We start from the raw sequence: 26,776 nt of genomic DNA on the forward strand, positions 1-26,776 counted from the left end.
CCTACTGCATGCAGCACAATTGCAAACCTCAAACCCCAGCTATAACAGCCACCTCACGCACAGCGCTCACTGGTACTGTCCCTTTTCCTTGCAGGAGATAATGGTGAATCACAGCAGGCTGCACAAGAATTGGAGGCAATTCTTAACCACTATCCCACTGAGGCATCACCAAGGATTGGCCACAGGCTACAGTTGACAATTAAAGAATCCATGGGTCTAATCTTCCTCCCTTTTTACTTGTGCCCTGGTTTCTTGGTGAGGGGTTCCAGTTTGTCTAAGGATGCTCTTGTTCCTCTCCTCAGCACAACCAAGCCCTCATCACTTTTTCACATCAGATATCCCAGATCTGGAAGCTGTCCAGAAGAGGAGAGAGAAGATGCTGAGCCACCAGTTAGATTACTGACATATATATGTGAGAGGTTACGAGAGGGGAGCAATTCTCACATGGTGGCATGAGAACAAGACCCAGGGCAAGGAAGAGGATAACATGAGTGCCAGCTCACTGAAAGTTGCACATTTCTCCTGAGGACTTTGAAATCAGGCAACAGAGAAGGTTGAAAATCAAAAAACTGCAGATGCTGGAAATTTGAAATAGAAACAGAAAATACTGGAAACATTCAGCAGTCAGGCAGCATCTTGGAAAGAGAAACAATTATTAATTCATGTCAGAGTCTTCATCAGAATTTGCCGTAAGCTGATGCAGGGTTTTTGATTTGAAACATTAACCCAATTTCCGCTTGTATTTTCTGTTGTATTAGCAGATTGATATGTGTACACAACCAAACGCTGCTGCCCCAGGAAGGCTTGGAGAAAACTTGTGTTCAGTGTTGAAGCGCACAGGGCCTTGTGCAAACTTTCCCACGTGCCTTCTCCTTCTACTACCTCTTCCTCTTCCAGAGCGTGTGTACTGGTCTGGGGGGCATTGCACCTTGATTGTGCTCAGATCTGTGCCCAGCCCGGCCACATCCCTCAATAGGTTGTCCACCATCCATGTGCAAACGCAGGGGAAGCAGATCAGAGAAGAAGCACCAGGAGAGCCAAAGATTAAGACAAAGCACAGGAGAATTGGGTTATTTTTGTATGCATAATAGCATTTAATATATAATTTTGCATTAGATTGTGCATTTGCTGATGGCACTTTGTGTTACCAGAAAAAGAACAATGTGGTTATGAGATGATTAGTACCACATGGAAGGTAAGGAGGGTGGGAGTGTTGGTGAATTTTGGACGAGGTCACTGATACCACTACTTGAATTATTTGATTCTGTCGGGAGCAGGGAGGAAGGAGTCGTCAGTGTTGCATTCTCTCCTTTTCCCTTTTCCTCTGCTTCCTGATGTTCTTGCTCCTCCTCCTTCATTGTCTCCTCTTCCTTTCATCACTTCACCCTGAATTTCTGTGAACGGAGAGCATTAGTGAGCTCCCTTAAGCAACAATGCACTACAGACTCTGAAATGTTGCACCTTCATCGGCTGCTTAGGTGGAGCCAGGAATCCGAAAGCTTAGCCACAGGTATTTTGACAGCCACCGGCAATGCAGTCCTCACCCTGGTTTGAGGTTGCGTTTGAGGGTATGGAGGTTGGCAGATTTCAGAGTCGACGTCTTCAGTGAAGCAAAGTTCAAGCAATGGCCCTTGAAAATTGAGTACAGCACAGGGACAGGCCCTTCAACCCACAGTGTCTCTGCTGGCCATGAAGCCAATCAAAACTAATCCCATCTGCCTGCACATGGACAATAACTCTCCATTCCCTGTCCGTTCATGTGTTGGGAGAATTGCTCGTCGGTGAAATGACTGCATGCCAGGAGCCTATTCTCCCCATTCTCCTCATCCCTCTTCCAGTAGCCCCTTCCTTAATCTTACTCGATTCTAAGGCCCGCTGGGTCACCTGTATCTGGACAAGCCTTTAAACCAACAAAAAAGTACTCTGGCACAAGTTAGACAAGTCTGACCATTAAAAGTTGAGACATGCAGAGGAAAGCTACAGAATTGCACCAGTGATTGACCTGTTGGTAGGTCATGATCTCTTTAAATGATGCTGATATTGTGGAAAGGTAAGAAAATTTGAAGTTCAAAGGTGGCTTTATATTGTTAGACCTGCACTGGACACTGATGCAGTAACCTCATCTTTCATTGCGACATGGAAGATGGCCGATCAGCCTGTCAAATCTAGGCTGGCTGTCAGTGCATTCTCCTGTATCCCATTTATCCACTGCCTGCTCCGCATCCTGCCTGCATTTGTTGGCTGTGTGAATGCAAACAACTGCACCAAAGTGACATCGTGCGACTGTTCCATTGGAAATGTTTGTGAGCAACTTGGAGCAAATTTTTTAACCTTTCGGGGACATATAAGTGTCTAAAAAGATGGATGCCACAAAGCGCAATTTATACCCTGATGACTCTAAAGATAACTACTTTCAATGTTCCTATTTGTTACTATTTGTTATTTACTATTTACTATTTGTTAGATTCTCCATTTTATATTTTCCCCCACACAATTCTTAGCCACCACTTGGTAGAAAAGCAGAGCTCCTCTTGCCTGAACTTTCAAGGGGACCCCAATTTTTCACGTCAGGTAGACAAGTGTCCTCAGTTGGAATCAGGGTGGCTCAGTCTCAGAATACTTGCACTGGTGGAGCGGAGGTTTTAGTTGGTGAATTTTGGGTTCCTATTCACTTTGTAATTAGGCAACCAGTTAGTATAATAGAACATAGACATATGTTCGGCCCACAATGTTGTGCCAACATTTTATCCTGCTTTAAGATCTATCTAACCCTTCCCTCCACATAGCCCCCTATTTTTCTATCATTCATGTGCCTATCTAAGAGTCTCTTAAATGTCCCTAATGTATCTGCCCCCACAACCTCTGCAAAGCAGTGTGTTCCACACACCCACCACTCTCTGTGTAACAAAAAAACGTCCCTCTGACATCCCCTTTATACCTTCCTCCAATCACCTTAAAATTATGTCCCCTTGTGTTAGCCATTGTAACCCTGGGAAAAAGTCTCTGACTGTCCACTTGATCTATGCCTCTTATCATTTTGTACACCTCTATCATTTAGGATTTTCAAAGCTCTACATAAAAGGGCCAATACAATTTGAGTTTGCACTTCCAGCAGGGAGCCCTGCCTATCAGCAGCATGCTTCAGAAACTTAATCATGCACAGATCACTATTTCCTGGAGTTAACCAAGTTGAATGTTATGCATGGCATGTGCCCGAGTACCTAACTTGCTGCTGTTGGACAAGGTTGTTCACCTGCAATGTCAACACATGATGTTGCCCCACCGAGAGAACTTTCAATTGGAGATGCTCCCTGCACCTGCAGTCTTGACCCGTCAGATATGTTCTGAATCCAGCAGATTATTCCGTCTCTATCGCTGTCGCTCAATTGGGTGATGTATGTGTGTGAGTGAAATTGTGCCTGTGAATGGAGAAATTGATTTAAACCACCCCTTGTATTCTGCAGATGAGGTGCAACCTGAAGAAGATGCCATGAAAGATCCTCTGAATGGTGTGAAGGATACCTCAAGCATTGAGCATTCTTCACCGTCTCCTCAGCTAGTTCCACATTGGTCCAGAGATGAACAAGCCTCTCCAAAGGCCATACCAGCACATGTGTCAGCCCAAGGACCTGACACATCAGGAGCATTTCCCCTCTCTCCAATCCCCTTAGTTAAAACAAGTGAGAAACCCTCTGCAGAGCCTCTGCACCATAGGCCATTGATGTCGCCCTTGTACTCAAAAGAAGCTGTAAATACAGTTGTTTACCCAACTGCACTCTACTCTGCCAAGGGAGCCCTAATTGTAGGGAACAGTTCCAGTAACAGTGAAGCTGTTCCACCAAGTGACCAGTCAGAAGGCAGCAGTTCGAGTGCTGGTGACGAAGAATATCTGGAGACAGCTGACATTGCTTTTCAGGTTAAAGACCAGCTGCTAAAGCACAACATTGGACAACGTGTGTTTGGACACTATGTTCTGGGATTATCACAAGGATCTGTTAGTGAGATTCTTGCCAGACCCAAACCATGGCATAAGCTTACTGTTAAAGGGAAGGAGCCTTTTATTAAGATGAAGCAGTTTTTATCTGACGAGCAAAATATCCTTGCCCTTCGAACTATTCAAGTGCGACAGAGAGGTACGTACACAGGCTAACGTCAGCTTTCTATTGGAATGAAACTTGGAGTAATAACATTTGAGTGCTGCTGTGTAGCAGAGCACATTGTTAAAACAGACATTGGAGTGGTACAGCTTCACATGACAAAGTATGTAGAGGAGCTGGATACATAACTTAAACTGGGATACAGATTAGACCCAAAATAAAAACAAGTGCTTGAAACACTCAGCAGGCTGAGCAGCATCTGTGGAAAGAGAGGTAACATTTCAATTTGAGACCCTTCCATAACAGTTACTGAGCTTGTAGATTTTAAGGAAGCTTTCAAATTAATTTCTGTTGTGACATAAGGGTTTAAAACTCATCTAATTTTGTGGGAGAGCTTTGAACTAAAACTGAACTAAAACTTAAAACTGAATTCAGAGCCAAGCTGGTGCCACGTCAGAGCCTGCAGACATTCTGTTTTACACACACTGAGCTACAGCCTTGGACAAGTCATGGTGGCCAAATCCAATCTCAAGCAGCATCTAGTGGACAGCTTTAGTTTAAAGGCTTAAACGGATTTTTCTCCACTATGCCAATGTCCTTTAATTTCTAATATCCAACTATTATAAGTAGCACCCAGCTGCTGATCAATAACCCTCTTATACACATGGAGTACATTACATGTCTTCTTGCCTATGCAGCTTGTAGTAATCCTTCACAATGACTATTCATCTGGGCACAGTTTCCAGAGCAAGCTATGCCAAATCATCTGAATTTTACCAAATCATCTGAAAGCAGACCAGCACCAAACAGTATACTTCACAATGGGTAATGAAATATTTTAGAAGTACACTTTGCTAAATCATCCAGAAGCTGAAATCTTATCAAGATATTGTTGAGTTTTAAAAAGAAACTAAACCCTTGAGAGACCTAATTCCAGTCCAGTGAAGGTGGTAATGAAATCAAGCCCTTTGTTAATTTTTTTGTCTTCTAAATTACATGGATAAAGTGCAGGAAGTAGTTTTCATGCATCATGTTTGTGATTTTTCTTTTTTGCAGGGAGTATAACTCCCAGGATTCGGACACCAGAGACTGGATCAGATGATGCCATTAAAAATATCCTGGAGCAGGCAAAGAAAGAGCTTCAGACTCAAAAATCTGGTGAGTAATTGGGGAAAATGAACTAATTCAAATGTACTTAAATTAATAAGATTGTTCCTTAGAGCTTGGACATGCAGGTCATTAAAACTTAACCACGTGAAAGCAGATGAGATGTTCATGGAGAAGTTTATCAGTTGACAGACTTTTAAATCATAAATATCAATGTTCTGAGTAACTAATTTGAGAAGTCTAATCCAATGTCTAAATGCGTGTGGACAAAGCTATTATTGAGTTTTGTGTTAGGATGTATCCGTGGGAATAAGTTGGAACAAGGCAGCAGTTTGGAAGTAGTGAAGTCCCCTCGCGATGTATTTTTGGAGAGCTTTGAACTTCTGTACTCACTTCATGTCCACAGCTCCTTTGCATCTTGGAAAATGTTTTTTTTCTGCATTTTGTGCGCTGTGCTTTGGGTTTGGCTAAGATGCAACTTCCACTTATATTTGGAAAGAAAATAGTTATTAGTACTTGAGCGAAAGAATGCTTTAAAAAAGCACTGACTTTCTTTTTTTTCCTTTTTAGTTGAATCTAAAAGCTCTCCCTTGCCTGTGTGCAGTACAAGTTCCAGCAGTAGTGCTGGTTCTGATGAAGCGATTCGTTCTATCCTGGAGCAGGCCCGACGAGAGATGCAGGCCCAACAGCAAGTTCTGTTGGAGATGGAGACCAGTAGCAGCAACAGCAATGCAGTGACAACTCCACATGTAGAAACTTTACCAGCCACAAACAAAATTCCTCTTTCCTCTTCCATTAAACAAGAGGAAGGCATTGCAACTAAAAGTTCACAGACTCCTCTCAGTGTAGTATCACCTGCAGCCTTTGTGCAGAGCATAATACGAAAGGTGAAGTCAGAAATTGGTGATGCTGGATCGTACTTTGACCAGCACTGGGCCACTGACAGGAATGTGGCTCACAGGTTGTATGCTTCAGTATCGCCCTCGCCATCATCCTCTTCCTGCGGCTCTTCTGGGACGGGAACTGTTCGACAGTGGCGAGCAGAAGCCAGTGAGAACAGCAAAAACGGTGAGGAGCAGCCAGCCAGCTTTGAAGGTACAAATAAACTTGCAGACATAAAATCTGAGGGCAGCCCGGACTCTCAAAGTATGGGTCAACTTTCTGTATTCCCCACTTACGTTCCACGTTCACTGAAACCAACAGTACCTCCACTGACTCCAGAGCAGTATGAAATGTACATGTACCGGGAGGTGGACACTCTGGAATTGACCAGACAAGTTAAAGAAAAGCTGGCCAAAAATGGGATCTGCCAGAGAATCTTTGGTGAAAAGGTAAGAGACGATATGAATTAATTCAAAGTGTATCTCCCTGCTTTACCAAGCTGAAAAGAGCATGTGTGATGTTCAGTGAAGAGGAGCAGTTAGAGTTTATGATTGTTCTTAATAGAACAGAGCTGCAGAAGAGACTTTTTTAGAGATAGAGAGAGATATCTTTATTAGTCACATGTACATCAAAACACACAGTGAAATGCATCTTTGCGTAGAGTGTTCTGGGGGCAGCCCACAAGTGTCACCACACTTCCGGCGCCAACATAGCATGCCCACAACTTCCTAACCTGTATGTCTTTGGAATGTGGGAGGAAACTGGAGCACCCGGAGGAAACCCACGCAGACACGGGGAGAACGTACAAACTCCTTACAGGCAGCGGCGGGAATTGAACCCGGGTCACTGGCGCTGTAATAACTTTACACTAACCGCTACACTACTGTGCTTGCCCCTCAACCAACAGTCTCTCCTGCTGTCATGTTTCAGGTTCATTTACTATGAGGGGAATACAGTGAGCTTTGAGCGAGGACAGGTACCGTCCAGTGCCATACAGTTACCACACAAGCATAAGAAGCAGTAGCAGGCCTTCAGCCTCTGGTGCCTGCTCAGCCAGTCAGTAAAATCATGGCTGAACTTTTACTCAGCCAAGCTACATTTTCTTGCACTCACCCTGTGTCCCTTGATTCAATTAATAGCCAAATATTTATTGATCTCTGACTTGAATATACCCAGTGACTGGACCTCCACAGCCACCTTAAGTAAAGAATTTCAAAGATTATTCTTTTCATCTCAGTGCTGAATAACGGACTCATTATTCTGAGACAGGCTGTTGACACCTCACCCAGGGGAAGAGGAATTCCTGCATCTGCACTGTCAAGCCCTGCAGGATCTCAGTTTCTCCTGAACTTGAGGGGATCGGCCCAGTTTGCTTAATTCCTCCCGAGGATAAAGCCCACGACTACCCACCATCCCGGGAATCAATCAGGCGAATACTTGCTGCACTCCCACTGTCACATTTATCCTTTGGTCGGGAGACCAGAGGTACACATGATTCCATGTGCAGTCACGTGCCCTTTATACCACAGTGAGACTCTTTACTCTTGTGCTCGCATCCATTTGCAATAACATACTGTTTGCATCTCTGATTGCTTGAGGTCCTGGGCAGTAACTACCAGTGATTTGTGTCCAAGAACACCCAGGTCCCTTGGAATATCAGCAGCTTTCCATCTCTGCCTATCTATTTTTTTCTACCAAAGTGGATGACCTCACACTTTTCCACTTTATATTTCATCTGCCATGTCCTCCACATGGTCTGTCTATATCACCTTGAAGCCTCTCAGCATTTTCCTCACAACCCATCCAGCAATCCAGCTGAGGTATCATCACTGAAGGGATGAGCCAGTGAGATCTGGAAGAGGGGTAGGTGCCAGCCAGCAGTGTACAGTGGTTACCTTTTGAATGTTACTGCAAACAACAATGCAGGAGTGATGGGATTATGAACAAAAGCCTGCTTTTGCAAGTGCTGGGATCACCGTGTCCCTTAAGCTATTGGTATTATTGCTTCCATCCAGGGAACACAAATCATAGTTGTCTGCTTGCCTTCTTGTTTTCAACATCAATTTTGATCCAAATGCGTCCGCTGTAGTTCCACTGCCGTCACTGGAGATTCATGGTTTAACCGAGGGAGGAACACAAGATATTCATTAGACATTGTGTTGCTATCTGTTGTAGCTGAAGTCTCATCCTGGACCGTTGTACACTTGTATTCCCATCTCCACCTCGGTTGATACTGGCACATGAGCCTTTAATTCGGATTTCAGCTTCAATGGGACCAGTACTTGCCTAGGGGAAGAGAAATGAACTGGGGCTAGGAGTAGCCATGTGTGTTGAGAGGTCACAAAAAGAGTTGTATTGATGCCTTTGTGGAAATGCTGTGGGTCCAGATTACATAACTCTCTCACCTCAGGAACATTTGGAAGGAAGAATGGGGAAAAATAAATTGTGCTGCTTGATTAAAATCTGCCACAGATCCTTGAAACCATCAAGGGTGTTGGGTTTGGTGGGTCATTTTGTTTAATTGGTTGTCTTGTGAGGACGTCGGGACAGCAGTTTAACAATGTGATTTGAAAATTAGGTGTTACTTAATAGCAATTGATTACACTGGCTTTCAGTAATTCTTTGATATTCACTCGGTGCTTCTGTCTAGGTGCTCTTGGTTCCCAAGTGTACACAATTTTGATTGCAATTGCGGAATTACACTGCACCTTCTGATATCCGAAATATTTAAATACATTTACCTTGCATGTGTAAGCAGAGATCTACAGTGGCAGCAATCCATGCTCACTACTGATTGTATGTTCGCCCCATCGCATTGGGCAGTCTGTATGCAGTTAGTACACAGTTGGTGTGAGAGACTCCTGTTAACGTCTTCTATTTTCCAGCACTATTCTTTTTTTAAAGCAGTGTTTCTAATCTTAATTATAAGACCTTAGCTGAAGAAAAATGATTATTCCAGTGCTATATTGGTTTGAAACCTACTGAGCTATAAAGCAAATTTTTATGCTTCTTGTTTCTCACTGGTCTCCTCAAAACAGCAACTAATAAACTTGTCCAAACCCATTGCTTTTAGTAATCTATCTTCACTGCAACGAAAAGCATGTTCACCTGATGCAAAACTGTGAAGAATATTCATTTGTCAGAAGCTAAACATCTATAAGTGGATTTCCTATAATACAGGAGTAATATGATGGATAAGACTAAAAATCCATTTAAATGCTGCAATAAAATCCACAGAGCGATGGGATCGTCACTCTCCTGTAAAATAATCGGTCCCTTATAACATGTTCCCATTTCAGTAAAGCTATTAACAGGACAGGATTGAAGGTTGGAAAATAATTTGTTTCCCTTCATCTTTCCTCTGTGTCAGGTGCTGGGCCTGTCCCAGGGTAGCGTGAGTGATATGCTGTCTAGACCCAAGCCATGGAGTAAGCTAACTCAGAAAGGCCGCGAGCCATTCATCCGCATGCAGCTGTGGCTTATTGATAAGCTAGGCCAGAACGCTACTCACCCTGCACAACCCGTACAAGGTATGAGATTTTATTTTTCTGTTATGAATTCTGAAACCATTATGGTAACTTGATCATTAACCGGGTAAGGTAGGGACATAACACACTCTCTTCCTGATTCCAAAATGACTTAGAATTTTCATGAAGCATCAGATACCTTTCAGTTGTTTATGTGGGTTTTCCTTGGAGTATCAGGCACAGGGGAACACCACCACCTGCAGGTTCCTTCTGAGTCTCTCACAATCCTAACGTGGAAACGTATCACTGGCCCTTCACTATCACTGCGTCTACACTCTGGAACTTCCTACCCTTGAGCACTATGGGAGCATCTTCCCCAGGAGGACTGCAGTGGTTCAAGAAGACAGCTCACCCACCCACTTCTCGAGCCATTGGGGATGAACAATAAATGCTGGCATTGCCAGCGATATCCACGTCCTGTAAAATAAATTTGTTTAAAAATCCCCATGGGAAATGGTACAAGCAAATATCCTTTGCCCATAGCTCAAAGTTTCACAATACAAATGAGGGCTTGATGTCTGAGAATTTTAAAAACAAAACAGATGCTAGAAATACTCAGTAAGTCGGGCAGCGTCTGTGGAGAGACAGATTGACTAAATATTTCAGGCCAATGACTCTTCATCCACAAACTTAATGCATGTATGACAGACTTTAATGACTGTTTAAAACCTCCAGTTCAAGACTAGATAATCCTGAGGCAATCACCATCCAGTGCTGACTGCATTCAGGGGAATCGGGTCCTGCATTGGCTGTTACCCAAGAGGTACGTGTTTTTCCATCGCAAACTGAATTAGGAGCAGGAAGCTTACTTCCACATCTCCCTAACGCCATTATACCCAAACTAACCTCTCTGGTTAAAATCTAAACAGAAGATGCTGGAAACACTCAGTTCAGGTAGCATGTGGAAAAAGAAATGGTTAACATTTCAGATTGAAAATCTTTCTTTTCTAACCTGAAAAGTTAACTTTATTTCTTTCCACAGATGCTGCCTAACCTGCTGAGTATTTCCAGCATTTTCAACTTTAGAACATAGAACAGTACAGCACTGGAGGCCATTTGGCCCACGATGTTGTGCCGATACTGATATTTCACAATTCCAGCATCTGCAGTTCTTTGATTTTTAACTCTGTGCATCCTGCACCATCCTGTGCTTCCCCTCCAGATCCCTGACTGCCTGATCCATTTATCTTCTGGGCACTAGCACCTCTCTGATCTTGCATTGCTCTTTGCGGTCCGGTTGTGATGTTCTACCAGCCTGAGGCCCAAGGTCAGGGGTCATTTAAATGGAAGGGATGTAGACTGGGCACATTCAAATTTGCCCCCCCCCCCCCCCCCCCACCCCTCCACCAAGTGCCACACGCTGGTGTCCCTGAAATCCTGGGAGGACAACTTTTGAAGTGGGCGGTTCAGTGCCAAAGTGAGGTTTTTTTTTTATTGCCAATAAATAAGAGGCATTCATCTTCAAAAAAAAAACTTATTTTATGAGGCTTTTACAAAATTTGTTTTTTTTGCTCTCTCTGACTTGATTGAAACAGCAAATAATGCCATTCAGGCCAGGTATTCACCGTCGCCTCCACCCAGCCCCGCTGACTGTGAGAAAAGCCAACAGGAGCCAGTCAGTGCAGCTCTGGAAAGCACAAAAGAGAACCAGCAACCTGAGGGCCAATCAACTTCTCACTCACTGCGTGGTAAGAGCCTGTCCAATGGCCAATCACCTACAGGCATTCAAGAAATGGTGGCCATGTCCTCTGAGTTGGACACTTACGCCATCACCAAAAAGGTTAAAGAAGTGCTAACAGACAACAATTTAGGTATTGTACATTTTCCAATAACTTTCAGTGTAGCTTGTCCATAAAATTGCATTTTTGTACTATATTGCTATCAAAGTTTATGTACCTTGAGTCATTTTCTTTAGAAATGCAGCTTTCATATCCTGAAATCCAGAAATGACACTGGTTCAGAGTAAATGGATTTTCTATCTCTTTCCATGACCCACTGGGCTTTTTTGGAAAAGTAATATACCACTTGCACTGGAAACCCTATTGCACTGTAAACCATAAAGCATTTGAAGCTCCCAAGAAGGTTTTCTGGTTAAACATAAAGCAGTGAAGATTTGAAAGAGAAGGATTCAGGAAGCAATAAAAAATTGGTCGGTGTCAGGAAAAACAGAATGGGGGCCTGTCCCTTTTATGTCTAAATTATGTTCCTAAATTGGATCCGGAAATTCGGTGTAAAAATGACCAAATTCATAGGCGTAATTTTGACAAGGCAGGAAAGCATTAAGGTAAACGTCTGAAGATAAATTTTGGTATTGGATCCGGAAATTCGGTATAAAAATGATCAAATTCACAGGTGTAATTTTGACAAGGCAGGAAAGCATTAAGGTAAACATCTGAGGATAAATTTTGGTATTGGAGCCTTTTGTCAGCCGTAGCACAATGATAACATTCTGACCTCAGTCAGGAGATCACAGCAACAAGTCCCCCTCCTAAAGTTTGAACTTATCATGGAGGCTGCTCAGTTTGACAGAGCAGGTGCTTCACTGTTGGAGTGATACCTTCCAGAGCTCCTCGGGGGACTGATGCACACATCCCTTTGATAAGGATATGAATGCTTTGAAGGCATAAAAAAGGTTTACGAGAATCCTTCCAGGATAGGGATAAACTATATTATTCCCCTTTGAAGAAAGAAGTCCATGAGAAGACTTGGTAGACAAAAAATACAGATTCTGCAAATCTGAAAATATTCGGTATGTTGGGTATAATTTGTAGATGGAGAAACAGAGTTAATATTTCAGTGCAACAATCTTGCATCATTAACCTGAACCATTAACTCTGTTTCTTTTTCCACAAATGTTGCCTGACCTGCTGAGTTTTTCAAGAATTTTCTGTGTTTATTATTAAAGATTTGGTGGAGGTGTTTAAAGTTGTGAAGGGTTTATACTAACTGTTGATAGAGAAGCTAGTATTAAATTGCTGAAGGGTCAACAACCAGAGGGCTCAGAGTTAACGTATTCAGCAAAAGAAGCAGAGGCAGTGGAAAGCCTATTTTATGCAGCAGTTAGTTGGAATTTGGAGTGCATGGCCTGAGTGCTCGGTGGAAATAGATTCGGTAGGCTTCAAAATGGAATCTGTTAAGTCCCAGAGGAGAGAACTTGTGGAGGTATGGGGAGTGGGCAAGGGAATAAGATTAACTTCAGGCTCTGAAAGGCCAAGAAAAATCACCTTCTGTACTAAACTGTTCCAGGAAGCTTCATCTGCTATCTCAAGTGGATGCATGTGATCACACCACACTATTTAGGAAGAGTAAAGGGATTCTCAATGTCCTGGCGAGCCTGGTTGCTGCTGCCATCCTGTAAAGTGAGCTGGGCAGTGAGTGGATCTCTGCCAGATCCTCAGGTCTTTGCCCAAGAGAGAACAGAGCTCCCTGATAATTGGAGATATTTAAATTAACTAATCTACCAGAAATTAACTTAAAACAAAACTAAAATAAATCACTTGCCTGCAGTCACCTCTTTAGCTGATGGTGACCTCATTCAAATGAATGGGGTCCAGCCACATAATCGACTGTTGCTGGCATAAAGCCGAAGGGCCCAATGCAAAGTGTATCTGGCCGCTAAGTTTCTTATGGTTGTGCTCTGCCCTGGACTTGGTGCTGGCGACTGGCCTCTAGCCTGACGGGAAGGGGACGTCACCAGCAAGTCTGTGCAGAACCATCACCAGTGTGTTGTACATATCAGCCCAACAATTGAGGAGACTAATGTGTAATGAGTGTAAGCTCATGTATTCTACAGTGTTAATGCTGGAATATAATCCTGCACCCCTCACATTGGGCCTCAGATTATGGGACATCAGAGCCAGCCTCCAAGGAGCAGTGCAACATTAGAGATGTTAGAATCCTTAGGTAAATGAGTCTGGCAGACTCAGTTCTGGACAGAATATGTGGGATAGGATAGGAAGCTGCATAGGATGGGCTGGTCAAGTTGGGATTGGAAAGATTTGGAAGATATCTAATTCGGGTTTCTGTTCCTCATTCAGGTTTGTTGTGGAAAAAACTTGTATCTTTTTGCTAGCAGCAAATCCCAGGGCCCGCTCTCCTGAATCAGTCCAACAATGATAAATGGAAGAACTCGGTGGGTCAAGCAGCATCTGTGGAGGCAAGAGGTGTACATCAATGTTTCCTCTCAGGATCTTGCATCGATGCTGCTTCATCCACTGAGCTCCTCCAGCATTCTATTTTTTCCTCCCAGATTCCAGCATCTGCATTCTCTTTTTTTCTTCAACAATGATAAATGTTGTTTGCCTTTTGTACAGCTACATGTTTAACTTTTGCACTTTGACCTTCATTTTTAAATAGTTTTGAGCAATGAGAGATCTTGTTGTTGTATTGGTGTGGGTAATTTGACAGATAACCTTATCATCATTTAATAAATAATTTTTCAGTTGCCAAAAAGATTTAATGAGCTGTTGCCTGCATCTGTGTGTGTGTGTGTGTGTGTGTGTGTGTGTGTGTGTGTATACGCAGGTCTCGTGCCATTGCTCCGTGCCTGAACATACCAATCAGTAAAAGGCAAAAAATAACCAATCACCAACATGGAAAAAGATCAGTCTGCGGCTATCAATGCAAAGCAGTGAATGAACATTCAAAATGCTCATCAATAATTAAATAGCAACTCATATCCCCCATTATACTCAGCATTTGCAGTTGCTAATATGTTTTTCAATAAAATGAACTATAGGAAGTTACTGTGCCAGGAACTAAATGTGTGGGGTAATCTCTTGGAGGCCAATACAGTTCTGGGAAATGTTTATGATGAGCAGCAAGTGTGGAGATTGCAGAGCACACCAGGGTTGTATTTGTCTCTGCTTCCATGGTTCCCTGCAGAGGAATGGCAAAACCCCAACAGAGCTGACTGCGAGAAGGTCTTCTCCAGAAACATTGAAGTTGCTTTGGCGTGTGTATGTAAATTATTAGAGCAAATTAGATACAAACTCTGACTTTTACTGAGATAATTTGCCTGATGAAAACAATCCAAAGCAGTGCCTTGTCTTTCATGTGCTGTTTTTGTTCCAAATGCAGCTTCCTGGTTTGAATTTTAGCCCCCTTTAATCTCTGTGTTTTGTGCTGTTTTCTAAATGCTTACAGCAGCTCTGTTTGTTTATATTAACATCAAAGTTAAAAAGCTGTTTACCGCAAATAGCAGAATATTGGGAAGAACTGTACCAACTTGAGAGAGTATTGAATAAAAGTAAAAATTTAAAGATGATTAAATCAGACCTGTGAAGCAAGTCCAGCGCCAAAGGAGGAGAAATAATTGATTTACAGGACAAATCCAAATTGGTTAATTCTTTTGGTTTTGTGTATTTCTTGATGCCTGTCTTGAATCTCCATGCACTAAACAGATGGCCTTCCTAAAGTTCATCTATATTATTTAGAGATTTCTGTGGTATTTATTTATTTATCTCCAGCTGCTAAGGGAAGTGGTTTTATTTATTTTCCAGGGGAAATAAGAAACAGATACTGTAGTTTCTTCGCATGTTTCAGTGCAGACATGCACTCTCCACACGCCCCGTACATCAGCACCCACCTTGCAGTGATCAGTGTGCATGGGGTAGCTGCAACTCTCACTTCCTGCAATACTCTGCCCCTCGTGCCTTTTTGATTTAAACCCCCCCCCATTATAAAACAAGGTAACAAGCAATGCCACAAGCAATCTGCTCATAGATAAGCTTTGAAACCTGCTCATTGTATTTTAACTATTTTTAATTCTATGCAGAGATTTCTGTGTCAATCTTGTGAGAAAAGGAGCCATTAATTTTCTGATGGTTCAGGGAAGATCCCCAAAGATAGAATACTCTCTCCTCTTGATCTTGTGCCTCTGAGTCATTACCCCCATTGAACTAAATACCATGTGTTATACAATGTAATGCCCCTATCCATAAGCAATGTATCCAGCTTAGCATGAATACTGCCGAGGGAAATTGGATAATAATTTACATAAACCACTTGCTGAATTGTTTCTAATGATGGATGTGTCTTGTGTCCTTTGAGAAAGTTGTGTAACTTATTACTGTTTCTAGACCTTTAAATGTGTGTGACTTCTGTCATATTCTGCACCCTCCCCCACCCCTCAGGTCAAAGGCTATTTGGAGAGAGCATTTTAGGATTGACACAAGGCTCTGTCTCAGACTTGCTTTCTCGACCCAAGCCCTGGCACAAGCTTAGCTTGAAGGGGAGGGAACCGTTTGTACGTATGCAGCTCTGGTTAAATGATCCCTTCAATGTGGAGAAGTTGAGAGACATGAAGAAAATGGAGAAAAAAGGTAATCTGTCTTCAAAAACAAAACCTGTTTCGTGCACAAACAAGCAACTTGACTGCACGATTCTGCTTTGTTCTCTATTTTTAAATATCTGGTATTTGTAGAATTAGCATTGACCTGATCCAAATCTTATGGGGCTAATTCAGGTGCCTTTGTTCCCATGTTTTTGTTAGTCTAACTCTGTGGGATTTCCCAAAATATGGGTATGGTAATTCAATTTCATTCCCATTCCTGATCTTAGTCTAGGTGTGTGAAGGTACTACTTCATAACGCAATGTACAGACTACTTTCTTTCATCAATCTATTAAAAAACCTCTGCAACGTCCCCTCTCCAATCTACATGTGCTTTCAGTTCATGAGTTATCTGACCGCCAGCAGAGTGAAGAGATTATTAGGTGGGTTCTACTTAAGTTTCTCTCTGTGGAAGAATGTATGTGCCTATGTTCAAGTAAGTACTTAAACCAAAAATACTGGGAACAGCCGGCAGATCTGACCGCATTTGTGGAAAAGAAACAAGGGTTTCTTCATAGGAACAGGAAAGAGAAGAAGACAAGTTGGTTTTAATTGATAGAGAAGATAGAGGGATGATGGCTAGAACAAAGGGAATATCTCTGTTAGGGGGAGGCCAAGATTGCCATTTGGTTGATGGATTAATGAGGAGAGAGAGAGATCAAGCAGTGTTAGTGGAGGCAGAATTGCTGAGTTAATATTACAGATAGATAATCTATGGCAGAATTTGCCACTTCTGATACAAACTGAGAAAGTGAGTTATCTGAAATTGTCGGACATGATTTTGAGCCCAGAAGCCTGCAATGTACCCAGATAGAGTTTTGTTCCTGAAGTGTACGCTGGGCCTTGTTGGAGCAGTGCTTGAAGCTATAGACAAATTAGTCAGAATGGTAGCAGGGTGCAGAATTGAAGTGACGGGTAACTGGAAGCTCAGGATTGTCCTGGACGAACTGAATGTGGATGTCCCACAGAATGCTGAAAGAGGAGCAAGCAGATATGACGGAAATGGAGGAACAGGGGTGACAAGAATTTCCACAACGTGCCTCCTTAACAACAGCTTCCCCTCTAGTATAGTTAACGGAGCCCTTGGTCCTGCATCTCTGCTTTCATGCCTCTCCTGGACAGAGCAAGGATAGAGCTCTTTGGTCCTCACTTTCCACTCCAGGAGCCTCCACAATCAACAGATCATCTTTTACAATTTCTGCCACCTTCAACAAGGTTCTACCACCAGATACATTTTTCTTTCAATGTTCTGAAGAGACTGTTCCCTTCACATCGCCCTGGTCTGCTATTCACCTCCACCAACCACTCCCCTTCTTAATTTGCCAATGCAACCACAGGAAATGCAATGCCTGCTCTTGTGCCTTCTCCCTTCCCAAGGTCTCAGTCAGTCCTTTCAGGTGAATCAGTGACTCACTTGTACTTTATCCAATCTAGTGCACTGCATTCAGTCCCCACAATGTGGTGGAGAAATCAAATGCAGATTGAGTGATTGCCCCTTTAATTCCCCATCTTGTTCCCTCTCTGACCTGTCAGTCCATGGCCTCCTTCAGTGTTCCAACAAGGCATATAATATAGATTTGAAGAACAGCCTTTCATCTGGGCATGATGCAGTTTAGATGAACAATTTTAGATAAATCAATAAGCCCCATAAAAGGAAAAATCTTGACAGGCGAGAGTGATTCCTTAAAAGAGTAATGATGACAGACACACCAACTCTTGCTACTCAAAGCCCAGTGCCTGAGGGTTTTGGTCCAACTCTAACTCAAGAGAGCTCATCCTAGCCAGGTGGCTTACTATGTTTACAACTAGACTGGACTCAGGAGAAGAAAATCAGCCAGAACTCCAAGTCCTAATCACCATCCAACAACTATAAACGAAGGGTGACTAGTATGGCATCTGATGAGGACTCAGTAGTTCTTGGGCAAGGGGAGTATATTGACAAAAGAAGGTACAATCAATGCATTACAAAATCGACTTTCATTAAGTTTCTGGTTTGATATCTTCATGGGGCAAATCCTTCTGGCAAGAGTCATTAAGGGATATAAATAGCCTTTGTCTACAACTTGTCTCTCAAATTTTTTTTGGAGTCTTTCTGTGTCTCTTTTTACTTTGGACATGTTGATTCTATGGGCAGGGACCAGTCTTGCTGGGGCTGAAGGTGGTGGAACACAATCTGGCTCTGTGCTTCACTGCTGCCTTGATTCAGAATCCACTTTATTATCACTGACTTATATGACATGAAATTTGTTTGGCAGCAGCAATACAGTGCAAAGACATAAAATTATTATAAATTACAAAACTAAATAGTGCAAAAAAAAGAATAACAAAGTAGTGTTCATGGACCATTCAGAAATCTGATGGTAGTAACAAGAAGAGGGCATATCCTGATGGTGAGGATCCTTAGCGCGGTTCATTGACTCGAGGGGATTCATATTTACTATGATTTTCTTCTTATCCTTGGTATCATGCGATCTGCAGGCTTCAATGATCTAGTAACGATAGACTAATTTGGCCTATTGCGCCATGATATTTTGCTGTGCTCATGGTATTCTGCACATTATTCTTCCGCACATTGCTTCTCGTCTTGCCTCAGCCCTTGATTATCTCGCCTACTCTTCCTTTCCATTCCCTTTGTACTGCCTCTTTCTTTAACACTTTTAGATTCCCTATGCTTTTAAAGCAAGCGTAACAAAGGCTGCCCATTGGTACATCAAGATATGATTTAGATCATGTTATCCCTAAGTTGCAAGCACTGATAGAATTGCTACCAATTTCAAGGCTTCAAACAAAATGTCAGAGATGCTGGCAGGAACAGCTGCCAAGTCCTGTGGCGCTGATTTACCCTGGTCTACCCAAGGAATATGTAAAACTATTTGTATTGATCTCTCTGCCCCTCATTCTCCCTCTGTCTCAAGGGCATTAGACTTAAGAATCTTTGGTCTAATTTTCAACTAACCACTGCAGCGTAAAGCTAATTTCAAGGTGAAATTTACCATAGGGCAAAGTGGCTTGTTGTTCCCATGGTAAATTGAAATTGAACCCTTGTGTCTCTTGTGTATATGTAATTAGCAGCAATGACTTCTTTCAACAAAACAGAAAAAAGACAGCTGTAACTATTTTTTATTTTTATTTTATCTCCTTTTTCCTTCCCTGCCTCCACTAGTTTAATTCATCTCTAGAGCACCTGCATGCTATACAAGTGCCTGAATCTCAGAATATAAACTGTAAGTGGCAGCTATTTTGTGTCATGGAATGCGACACCCATTCTTGAAAATGTTTATCATAACACCGTTTCCAATGAGGCAGCCACTGCTACTGCACTAAATGCAATTTATAATGGATGCAAAAAATGTTTCGGCAAGCCAGTATGCATATCATTGTCTGTACAGAAGCTTTGCACGTCGTTTGTCTCTGTCCATCACAGCTAGAGTGTTAAAGTCTACTCAAATTTCATATTCAGAAAGGTGCAATAAATCTGAACCGAAAGGTTACAAAATATGCTAAGCAGCAAGCGACAAGCTATCTTGGACTCCATCTAAAAACAGTGATCACAGAGTTGCTGGCAAGGATAATATTTAATGCCCATTCCTAATTTCCCTGAATTAAGATTCATTTTGGAGGACAGTTAGGAGAGGGCCACATTGGTGGGTCTGGAGTCACATTATAGACCAGACTACACAAATACCACAGTTCTATCCCCAAAGAGCATTTAATGAACCAGATGGATTTCTGTAACAATCTGGTTATTTCATGGTCACTATTACTGAAATTAACTTTTTGTTCCAGATTTATTTAATTAACTGAATTAAAATTCCCCAAATGCCATAATGGGATTTGAACATGCCCACAGATCATTAATCGTGATTACTGGCTCAGTAACCCTTTGCTGCCATTTCCCAAAATAAAGTCTTCCAAAATTTTTAATGCTTGCAACACCAAAAGTGCTCCTGAACATCTCTCCAAGGGCTGTGTCTGAGAGAGGCCTAAGGCACCAGCTCATAGGTTTGCAGATCAGTCGGGACTGGGAAGGAAATGAATGGTACAGAGTTGGTGGGGCTCAGCATTAATTGCACTAACTATTTTCATAATTTTTTCCTTAGCGTATCTGAAGCGAAGATATGGATTAATAAACGCTGGATCTGACAGTGATTCTCCCAGCACCCAGTCGGAATCAGCCAGCCCAAGCATTCAGCACCAAGTATTCCACCATTACCAGGTGAAAAAGCCCAGGGTGGTGCTTGCTCCTGAGGAAAAGGAGGCCCTAAAGAAAGCCTATCAGTCGGAGCCATACCCCTCCCAACAGACCATTGAGAGCCTGGCTTCTCAACTCAACCGTAAGACGAGCACAGTCATCAATTGGTTCCACAACTACAGGTCAGTACACTGTTGAAAGGTTCATAAACAAAGCTTGATTGTCTGTTTTTATCTGTTTGGAAGAATGTGGATCAGAAGCTGAAATTGGAGATTCTGCTGTTGAACCAAGCTTCAGACCTGTCATCGACCTGAAACATTAACTCCATTTTTCACTCAACAAATGCTGCCTAACCTACTGGGTATTTCCCACATTTTTTGTTTTACTTCTGATTTTTATTCTCTTTATTATTTTTCTTTTTATGATTACTAAAACTATTTAAATATTTTAGCATTGTGAAAGACAAAATAGTTGATGCCTTAAAATGAAGGCAAGAATAACGTTTGTTAGCTAAGTTATGTGGATTCTTTCTAGTATATTTTAAGGTATATTCCTTGTATTCACTCTAATGGGTTGTAAATATGTTTTGATAATTTTAACTGAATCTTCCACAGCTGTTTTCAGGGAAATGGTTTGTATTTGTCATTTGTTTTCAGTTTGCTGACCTTTCAACAGTTTGCAGTCAGGCTCCATCTCCATATCTGAATATCTAATTAAAGGAAATAGAGGAATTGGAATCAAATCTGAACCTGACCCCTGACTGAGGGTGAATCTGTTTGAATTGAAGGGATTGGAATGTGAGAAGGTGCTTCCTCCAGAAGGCATGATCTCCCAACTGAAGGAGGCTCTCGGCTTTCTGTCTGAGGCAGCCTGGTGCACATGTGATGGACTCTCAGCCACAGCCGGCCCAGGTGCCTTCTCCAATGTGTCTGTGGCTGGCAGTCATTACAGTGACCATTACTCTTTCTGTAGTGGGATCTCATATTGCAAATGCCCCGGACTTTCCAGATCCTTGTTAGATTTATAAACTAACCAGTGCCAGACTCCATTGTATCCACCTTCTCCGGTAGCCAAGCCATCCTGAGCCGAGGAGCCAAGCTCGGCCTGTCGTGAGTCTGTTGCTTTCATGTGTTGGAACAGTTGTGACCATAGGCTTCCTTGGGACAGCCAGGAAAAGAAATTAGTCAGGGTTTCCATTCTGGGTTGCTGTCATGCTAGAAATTCAACCGGGCTGTGATGCACCTCGTGGTCAAATAGCATTTAGGAACAGCTTCTTCCCCTCTACCATCAGATTTCTGAACAGTCCATGAACACTATCTTGTTATTCCTCTTTTGCACTATTTATTTATTTTTGTAACTTATAGTAATTTTTATGTCTTGCACTGTACTGCTGCTGCAAAACAACAAATTTCATGAGATATGTCAGTGATAATAAACCTGATTCTGATTCTGTTGTCATTCATTGTTTGTTGTACTCAGGGAAATATGGGAAGTTTCAGTGGTGCTTCTGGTGCACAAGTTGATAGGCGTGGAGTGAGCTAGGAAAATCAGTGTGGAACAAAGCACCTGCGGGTTGAGGCAGTTTTTGAAACTTGGCTGCAAATGAAAATTTTCAGTTTTTGGTTACCACTGACTTAACATTGTGTTTGAAAACATTAAACCATTGGAACCATAGGAGCAGGAGAACACGGCCCTCAAGCCGCAGTTCACTTTCCTGCCCAATTCTCTTAACCTTAGACTGAGCTTTGGTCTCCAGGGGAGTCGATCTCAACCTTGAATATATTCAATGATTCATCCTTCACAGCTCCTAGGGTTGAGAATGCCAAAGATTTATGACACTCTGGGAGAATACTGTTTTATTTTCTTTCTACCGAAGTCAGTAACCTCACCTTTCCCCACCTCGTACTCCATATGCTAAATTTTTACCCACTCACCTAACCTCTCAATTAACCTATCTATACCCCTTTTCAGAACCTTCTACCAACTTTTTCCTCATCTTCCTTAGAGTCATCAATACACTCAACCCCTTGAATCATTTACTTAGTTTGTAAATAGTCGAGACCCCGGCACTGATCGCAATTGAACCTGATTAGTTACAAGTTGCTGATCTGGAAGTGACCCATTTATCTAGAACCTGTTTGTTAGCCAACCTTCTGTCCGTGCTAATATATAAATTCCAAAACCAAGTGCCCTTACTTGTTGTAGTAACTTTTTATGTGGTACCTGATCACATACATGCCTTCTGGAAATTCAGATGCACTACATCCATTGGTTCCCCTTTATCCACACTACTTGTTACAGTTCTGAGGAGAATTGCTGAAATGCTTGGGCAGAGACATGTACAAATTGGGCCTGTGGGGATAGGGTTGCAGATTGAGAGTTTGATCCTGTATTAAGTAGGAAAGAGTTGTAGAAGAAAAACAACACATTCTCCTGAATGTACTCCCTTACCACACCACTGTAGCTTGAGGAATGAAAAATAACTCGAGAATAAAATCTTGCTTCAAAGATTAAGTAATCATGGTAAAGTTATCAAAAGCTTCATTCGAGAATATAGCTTGCATTGAAAGGTGAAGAAGCAAGTTGGAAAGTCCATGAAAGTACATGGGCCTGAACGTTGGAGTCAGTGGTGACAAAGCAGCACTCTCAAGCTGCCCTCAAAGATTCAGCTCCTGTCCATTTCCCCTGTTCTACTGTGACATTGAGTGTGTCAGTATCTAAAGGGAGATTGTGACATCCAACAATGGAAGTTATCAAAAGGTGAGATCTCCCAAATAAATCAGATGGTCAAAAGCATAGCTCATAATATAATTTATAATCATTTTACTGTAAATGAAGTTCAAGGCAAAAGTTGTAAAATACTATTCTGAAGGAAAGATAACCCACAGTATTAAAATTATTTTCTTGGGGCCAAACAGGTTGTTCAATAATAGTTAGGAATTAATAAGCTACTAATAACCCAGTCACATTTCATTTAGGAAGGTTTAACATTTTGTTTTCAATGCTAATCCTTCTAGCATTCATGTCACAGTGAAATTTAATCTGAAGTGTCCAGAGTTCTCAGCTCCAGGTTAGTTCAAGTTTCATAAAAGATTTCTGACTCATTAAGTGATGGAAGGAACTGCAGAGTCAGCATAAGATGAAATTCAAGGGAAAATGGTGTCTTCCAAATCCTATTTCCTTGTTCGTATTGCAACTTTTGGCATGAATATCTCCCTGTCCAATAATCCTAAACTGTTACGTAATGCATTTATGGTAAATGGATCCAACAAAAAAGTTGCCAGAAGATTTTATTGATGAAATAGTTAGTCTACGCTATGGTTTATTCTTCAAAGGAGTTTCATCCAATTCTTCTCCCAACTCCATCAAACATGTTCTTCTATTCATTTCTCTTCTTGTATTTGCTCAGCTTGGATGATATTAAGGTGTTCATTAACTAAAAAGGATTGCTTCTAAAGTAGTTGAGATACCTAGTACTTTTAGTACAGGAAAAATACATATGCAATGGATTGATCTTTTCTCATCTCAAGCTTCAGATTGCCTCATTAGTTTATTTAATGAACCTATTTAATATTGCCCTGTACGCTGTTTCCTGCAGGTCCCGTGTTCGAAGGGAAACGCTTGTTGAAGATCTCCAGGAGAATGATACAGATCAGGAGCCAACCAGCTGCCAAGGGTATGCACACCACAATCATTCTCTAAGTGCCGGCAAAGCACAGAGTTCTGACTCGGAGCCGGAAGACAAGAAGGCTGTCTTTGCTGAAATGAAGGGCAGGCTGCCGGCTGCTCTGGTGACACACGGGGAACCTGAAATGGAGATTAAACAGGAATTCCGTGATCATTGTGAAGAGGAGGATTATGACCATTGTGCAACCTGTTGCATTGAAGATAGTGTAGGGAGTGCTGCTTCATCTGTACACTTCCCTGGCACTCTAAAACAGGAGCGGGTTAGAGCTGGTTGTAACCATGAGATCCATCCGTTAAAAACTACCACAGTCCTGCATATCCAGAATCCTCAATGCTTGATTATTGGTTCATCTAACTATGAAAAGTTTCACGGTAATTCGTCGGATCTCGCGTCTCCTGGCAAATCGCCAAAGCCTGATGAGTGTGTCCCTGCACCTAAAGTGGCAGAAAGCAATGGTTTCAAAGCAATTTCTGAGCCTACGTGCGGCGGTCTGGAGGTGACTCTGAATTCTCCTTCTGCAACCTCTTCACCGGGCCTAATGTCAGTTTCTCCAGTCCCATCCTCCTCTGCCCCCATCTCTCCTTCACTTCCCACTGTCCCACAGGGGCAGTGCTTGATTCCTGGGACTGATAATGTTCCTTTACAGCCAAACTCAAAGCTAACGAAAAGCATCCAGAGACGCAATGCAAAGATGGCGAATCTGAATAACATTATTCATCGTCTCGAAAGGGCAGCCAATCGAGAGGAACCCACAGACTGGGAATTCTAATGCGAGGTTTTATTATGGGCAGTGAATTTGTTTGTAACAAAACCACAGGATGTGACATTGAACTCTTCAAGAGTAGGAAGAATTTTAAATGTTTAATTTAAATTGAGACTTGGAAAAGCCAAAACTGCAGTAGTTTGTGCAGAAAGCTTTGAATTTTATGAATTCACTCTTCAATTAATCTTCCAGAATCACGTTTAGCATCTGAAGAAAAAAATATTGACCACTATTTTAAACAAAAAAAATCAAACAACTTTTAGAAAAAGAAATATTTATTTGTACATGTCTTATATTAAGGACTGGTTGAAAACTCTGCTGTAGCAGTTTTCCTATTTGTCATTAGCTACAAAATGAAAATAACAAACATTGATTTTAGTGCCATTAAATGCACACTTGAAGTCCTGTAGTTTGCCGCAGGAAGAGATTAAAGACTATAGTCTAAAGCCATTAAACAGCACTATGATCCAGAAGGCTGACCAAATTTGCTAGCTCATGGATAGAAATTGTTTTCTTAATTTTGTCTTCAAGACAACTAATTCATATTACCAGAAGTGAACTCTGATATAGTCAAGAAGACTCTAAAAATAGGAACCTCAACACCAGGAACTATGTTCTTAGTTTTGATCATGTGTTTTCAAACATTTGTAACACAGGGTGTTATGTGCAATTGTATATGTTGTAGAAACTTCTGCAATAGCCTTTCTTGAACAAGCTGTAGCATGGTACGTGATTAACTCTTCACTCCTGTTAGACATTTGCCTGTGGTGTTCTGAAGAATACCAAAAGTCTAATGAACAGAACTTTGCCCAGCAAAAACAAGTAATTTTGGAGTTTACATTTTGTTTTTGTAACCAACTATGGGACTATGAATCAAAGTCAGTAAAGCATAAGAGGCAGCTGACAAAATCTCTGCTTTAGGAGAAGATATTTTACTTCCCAAGTTGCCACGGTCTGGTGTTCAGCAACAGGACCTCGTTCCTTGCGTGAGCATATTCCAGTCCTAACAATGCAGCTGGCCTCTTCAAATCAATCCTGATTTTTATCCACATTTTGAAGGTTTTTTTTCCACCTTTTTAAAATGTAGTTGATGTGATGATGTTGGTGTAATCTCATTGCTGAAGGTTGATGTGGGTTTTGGCTCTTCAGGATTTCCTGCAGCACTTGATTTTGTCTTGCACCAGATTTAAATCCTGTTTTGCTCAAGGCTACGGTAATGCACTTGATCAGATTCAACTGATCCTTTTTATCCCTGCGTTCATCTTACCTTATCTTTTGTATTTGTAAAAAGAAAACATGAAGGCTGATCACTATCTAGCCTTTGTAGTCTTTCTCTGCACTTGGCCACTAAATACAATATATTTCCGTTGGTATTGTGTAAGAGTTTTGACATGCAGATTGATTTATTCTCTGATGCGGTGTCCCAAATATAGTGCTTCAGGTCACTATTTTACATTAATTGCCTAAACTACTGCAGGCTGCAACAGTCCAAAAAGTAGGACAACTAAAGAGCAATTCAAAGGAAGGCAAGCCATGTGCGATGACTTTATTCCTTTCATGGCATTGTTCGTACACATTTGAATTTAAGCTGTTTTCAGTGACGCTTTATGGTTATTTCCTTAAAAGATAGCTGATGTATTTTCCTCCTCAAAATTATAGACTGAAGTAAGAAAAAGCTACAAAAAAAGTCAGAACAATTAACATTAGATACAAAGTGAGTAAATCATTTTAGATGTGCCCTGTTAAGGCTAAGATACTGCAGTTTATTTGATCTGATCCTAAAATATGCATTTTTTCCATTATGCATGCAGGTTTACCCTGCAGATCAATCTCAAAATGGCAACTGTATTAAACCAATTGTCATAAAAATTCTGTGCAACTGTTGCTGAATTAAAGATGTGCAGTTTTTAATGTGACAGTTGAGTCAATACAATCAACGTTTAACAATCAATCTATTGAACACATTCAGCAAGAAAGGTTGTCTTCACAAAACACTGTTTGAGGCCAGAAAATATGAACACCCAGGATAATATCACTCTATGGATCCATACCATAAGGTTGCTTAATGCTGGAAATCAATTTCTTTTTAAACATTCTCTATTTGGAGCTGTGTCTGGACACAGTTCAGCAGAAAAGATGAGACTTCAATTAAATTTGCCTCTGTCACAGTCTACAACTTGTTATTCAC

The 26,776-nt window shown here is 41.6% G+C and overlaps 1 protein-coding gene across 2 annotated transcripts in view; it reads left to right on the plus strand.

Moving 5' to 3' along the window:
- The window catches only part of cux2b (cut-like homeobox 2b), a 235,300-nt gene extending 209,259 nt beyond the window's left edge, over positions 1 to 26,041 (plus strand). The window contains exons 15-23 of one of the 2 annotated variants that reach the window (XM_052032004.1): positions 3,465 to 4,133; positions 5,154 to 5,255; positions 5,775 to 6,299; positions 6,408 to 6,535; positions 9,457 to 9,616; positions 11,149 to 11,424; positions 15,748 to 15,936; positions 20,046 to 20,319; positions 23,736 to 26,041. In XM_052032004.1, the coding sequence (XP_051887964.1) occupies positions 3,465 to 4,133; positions 5,154 to 5,255; positions 5,775 to 6,299; positions 6,408 to 6,535; positions 9,457 to 9,616; positions 11,149 to 11,424; positions 15,748 to 15,936; positions 20,046 to 20,319; positions 23,736 to 24,594 (3,182 nt within the window). In that variant the 3' untranslated portion in view covers positions 24,595 to 26,041. Of the gene's footprint in view, positions 1 to 3,464; positions 4,134 to 5,153; positions 5,256 to 5,774; positions 6,536 to 9,456; positions 9,617 to 11,148; positions 11,425 to 15,747; positions 15,937 to 20,045; positions 20,320 to 23,735 lie in introns of both variants that reach the window. The other variant, XM_052032005.1, reaches the window with a different exon arrangement.
- Positions 26,042 to 26,776: the final 735 nt, after the last annotated feature.

This window comes from Pristis pectinata, chromosome 17, assembly GCF_009764475.1.
Source record: "Pristis pectinata isolate sPriPec2 chromosome 17, sPriPec2.1.pri, whole genome shotgun sequence".
NCBI lineage: Eukaryota > Metazoa > Chordata > Chondrichthyes > Rhinopristiformes > Pristidae > Pristis > Pristis pectinata.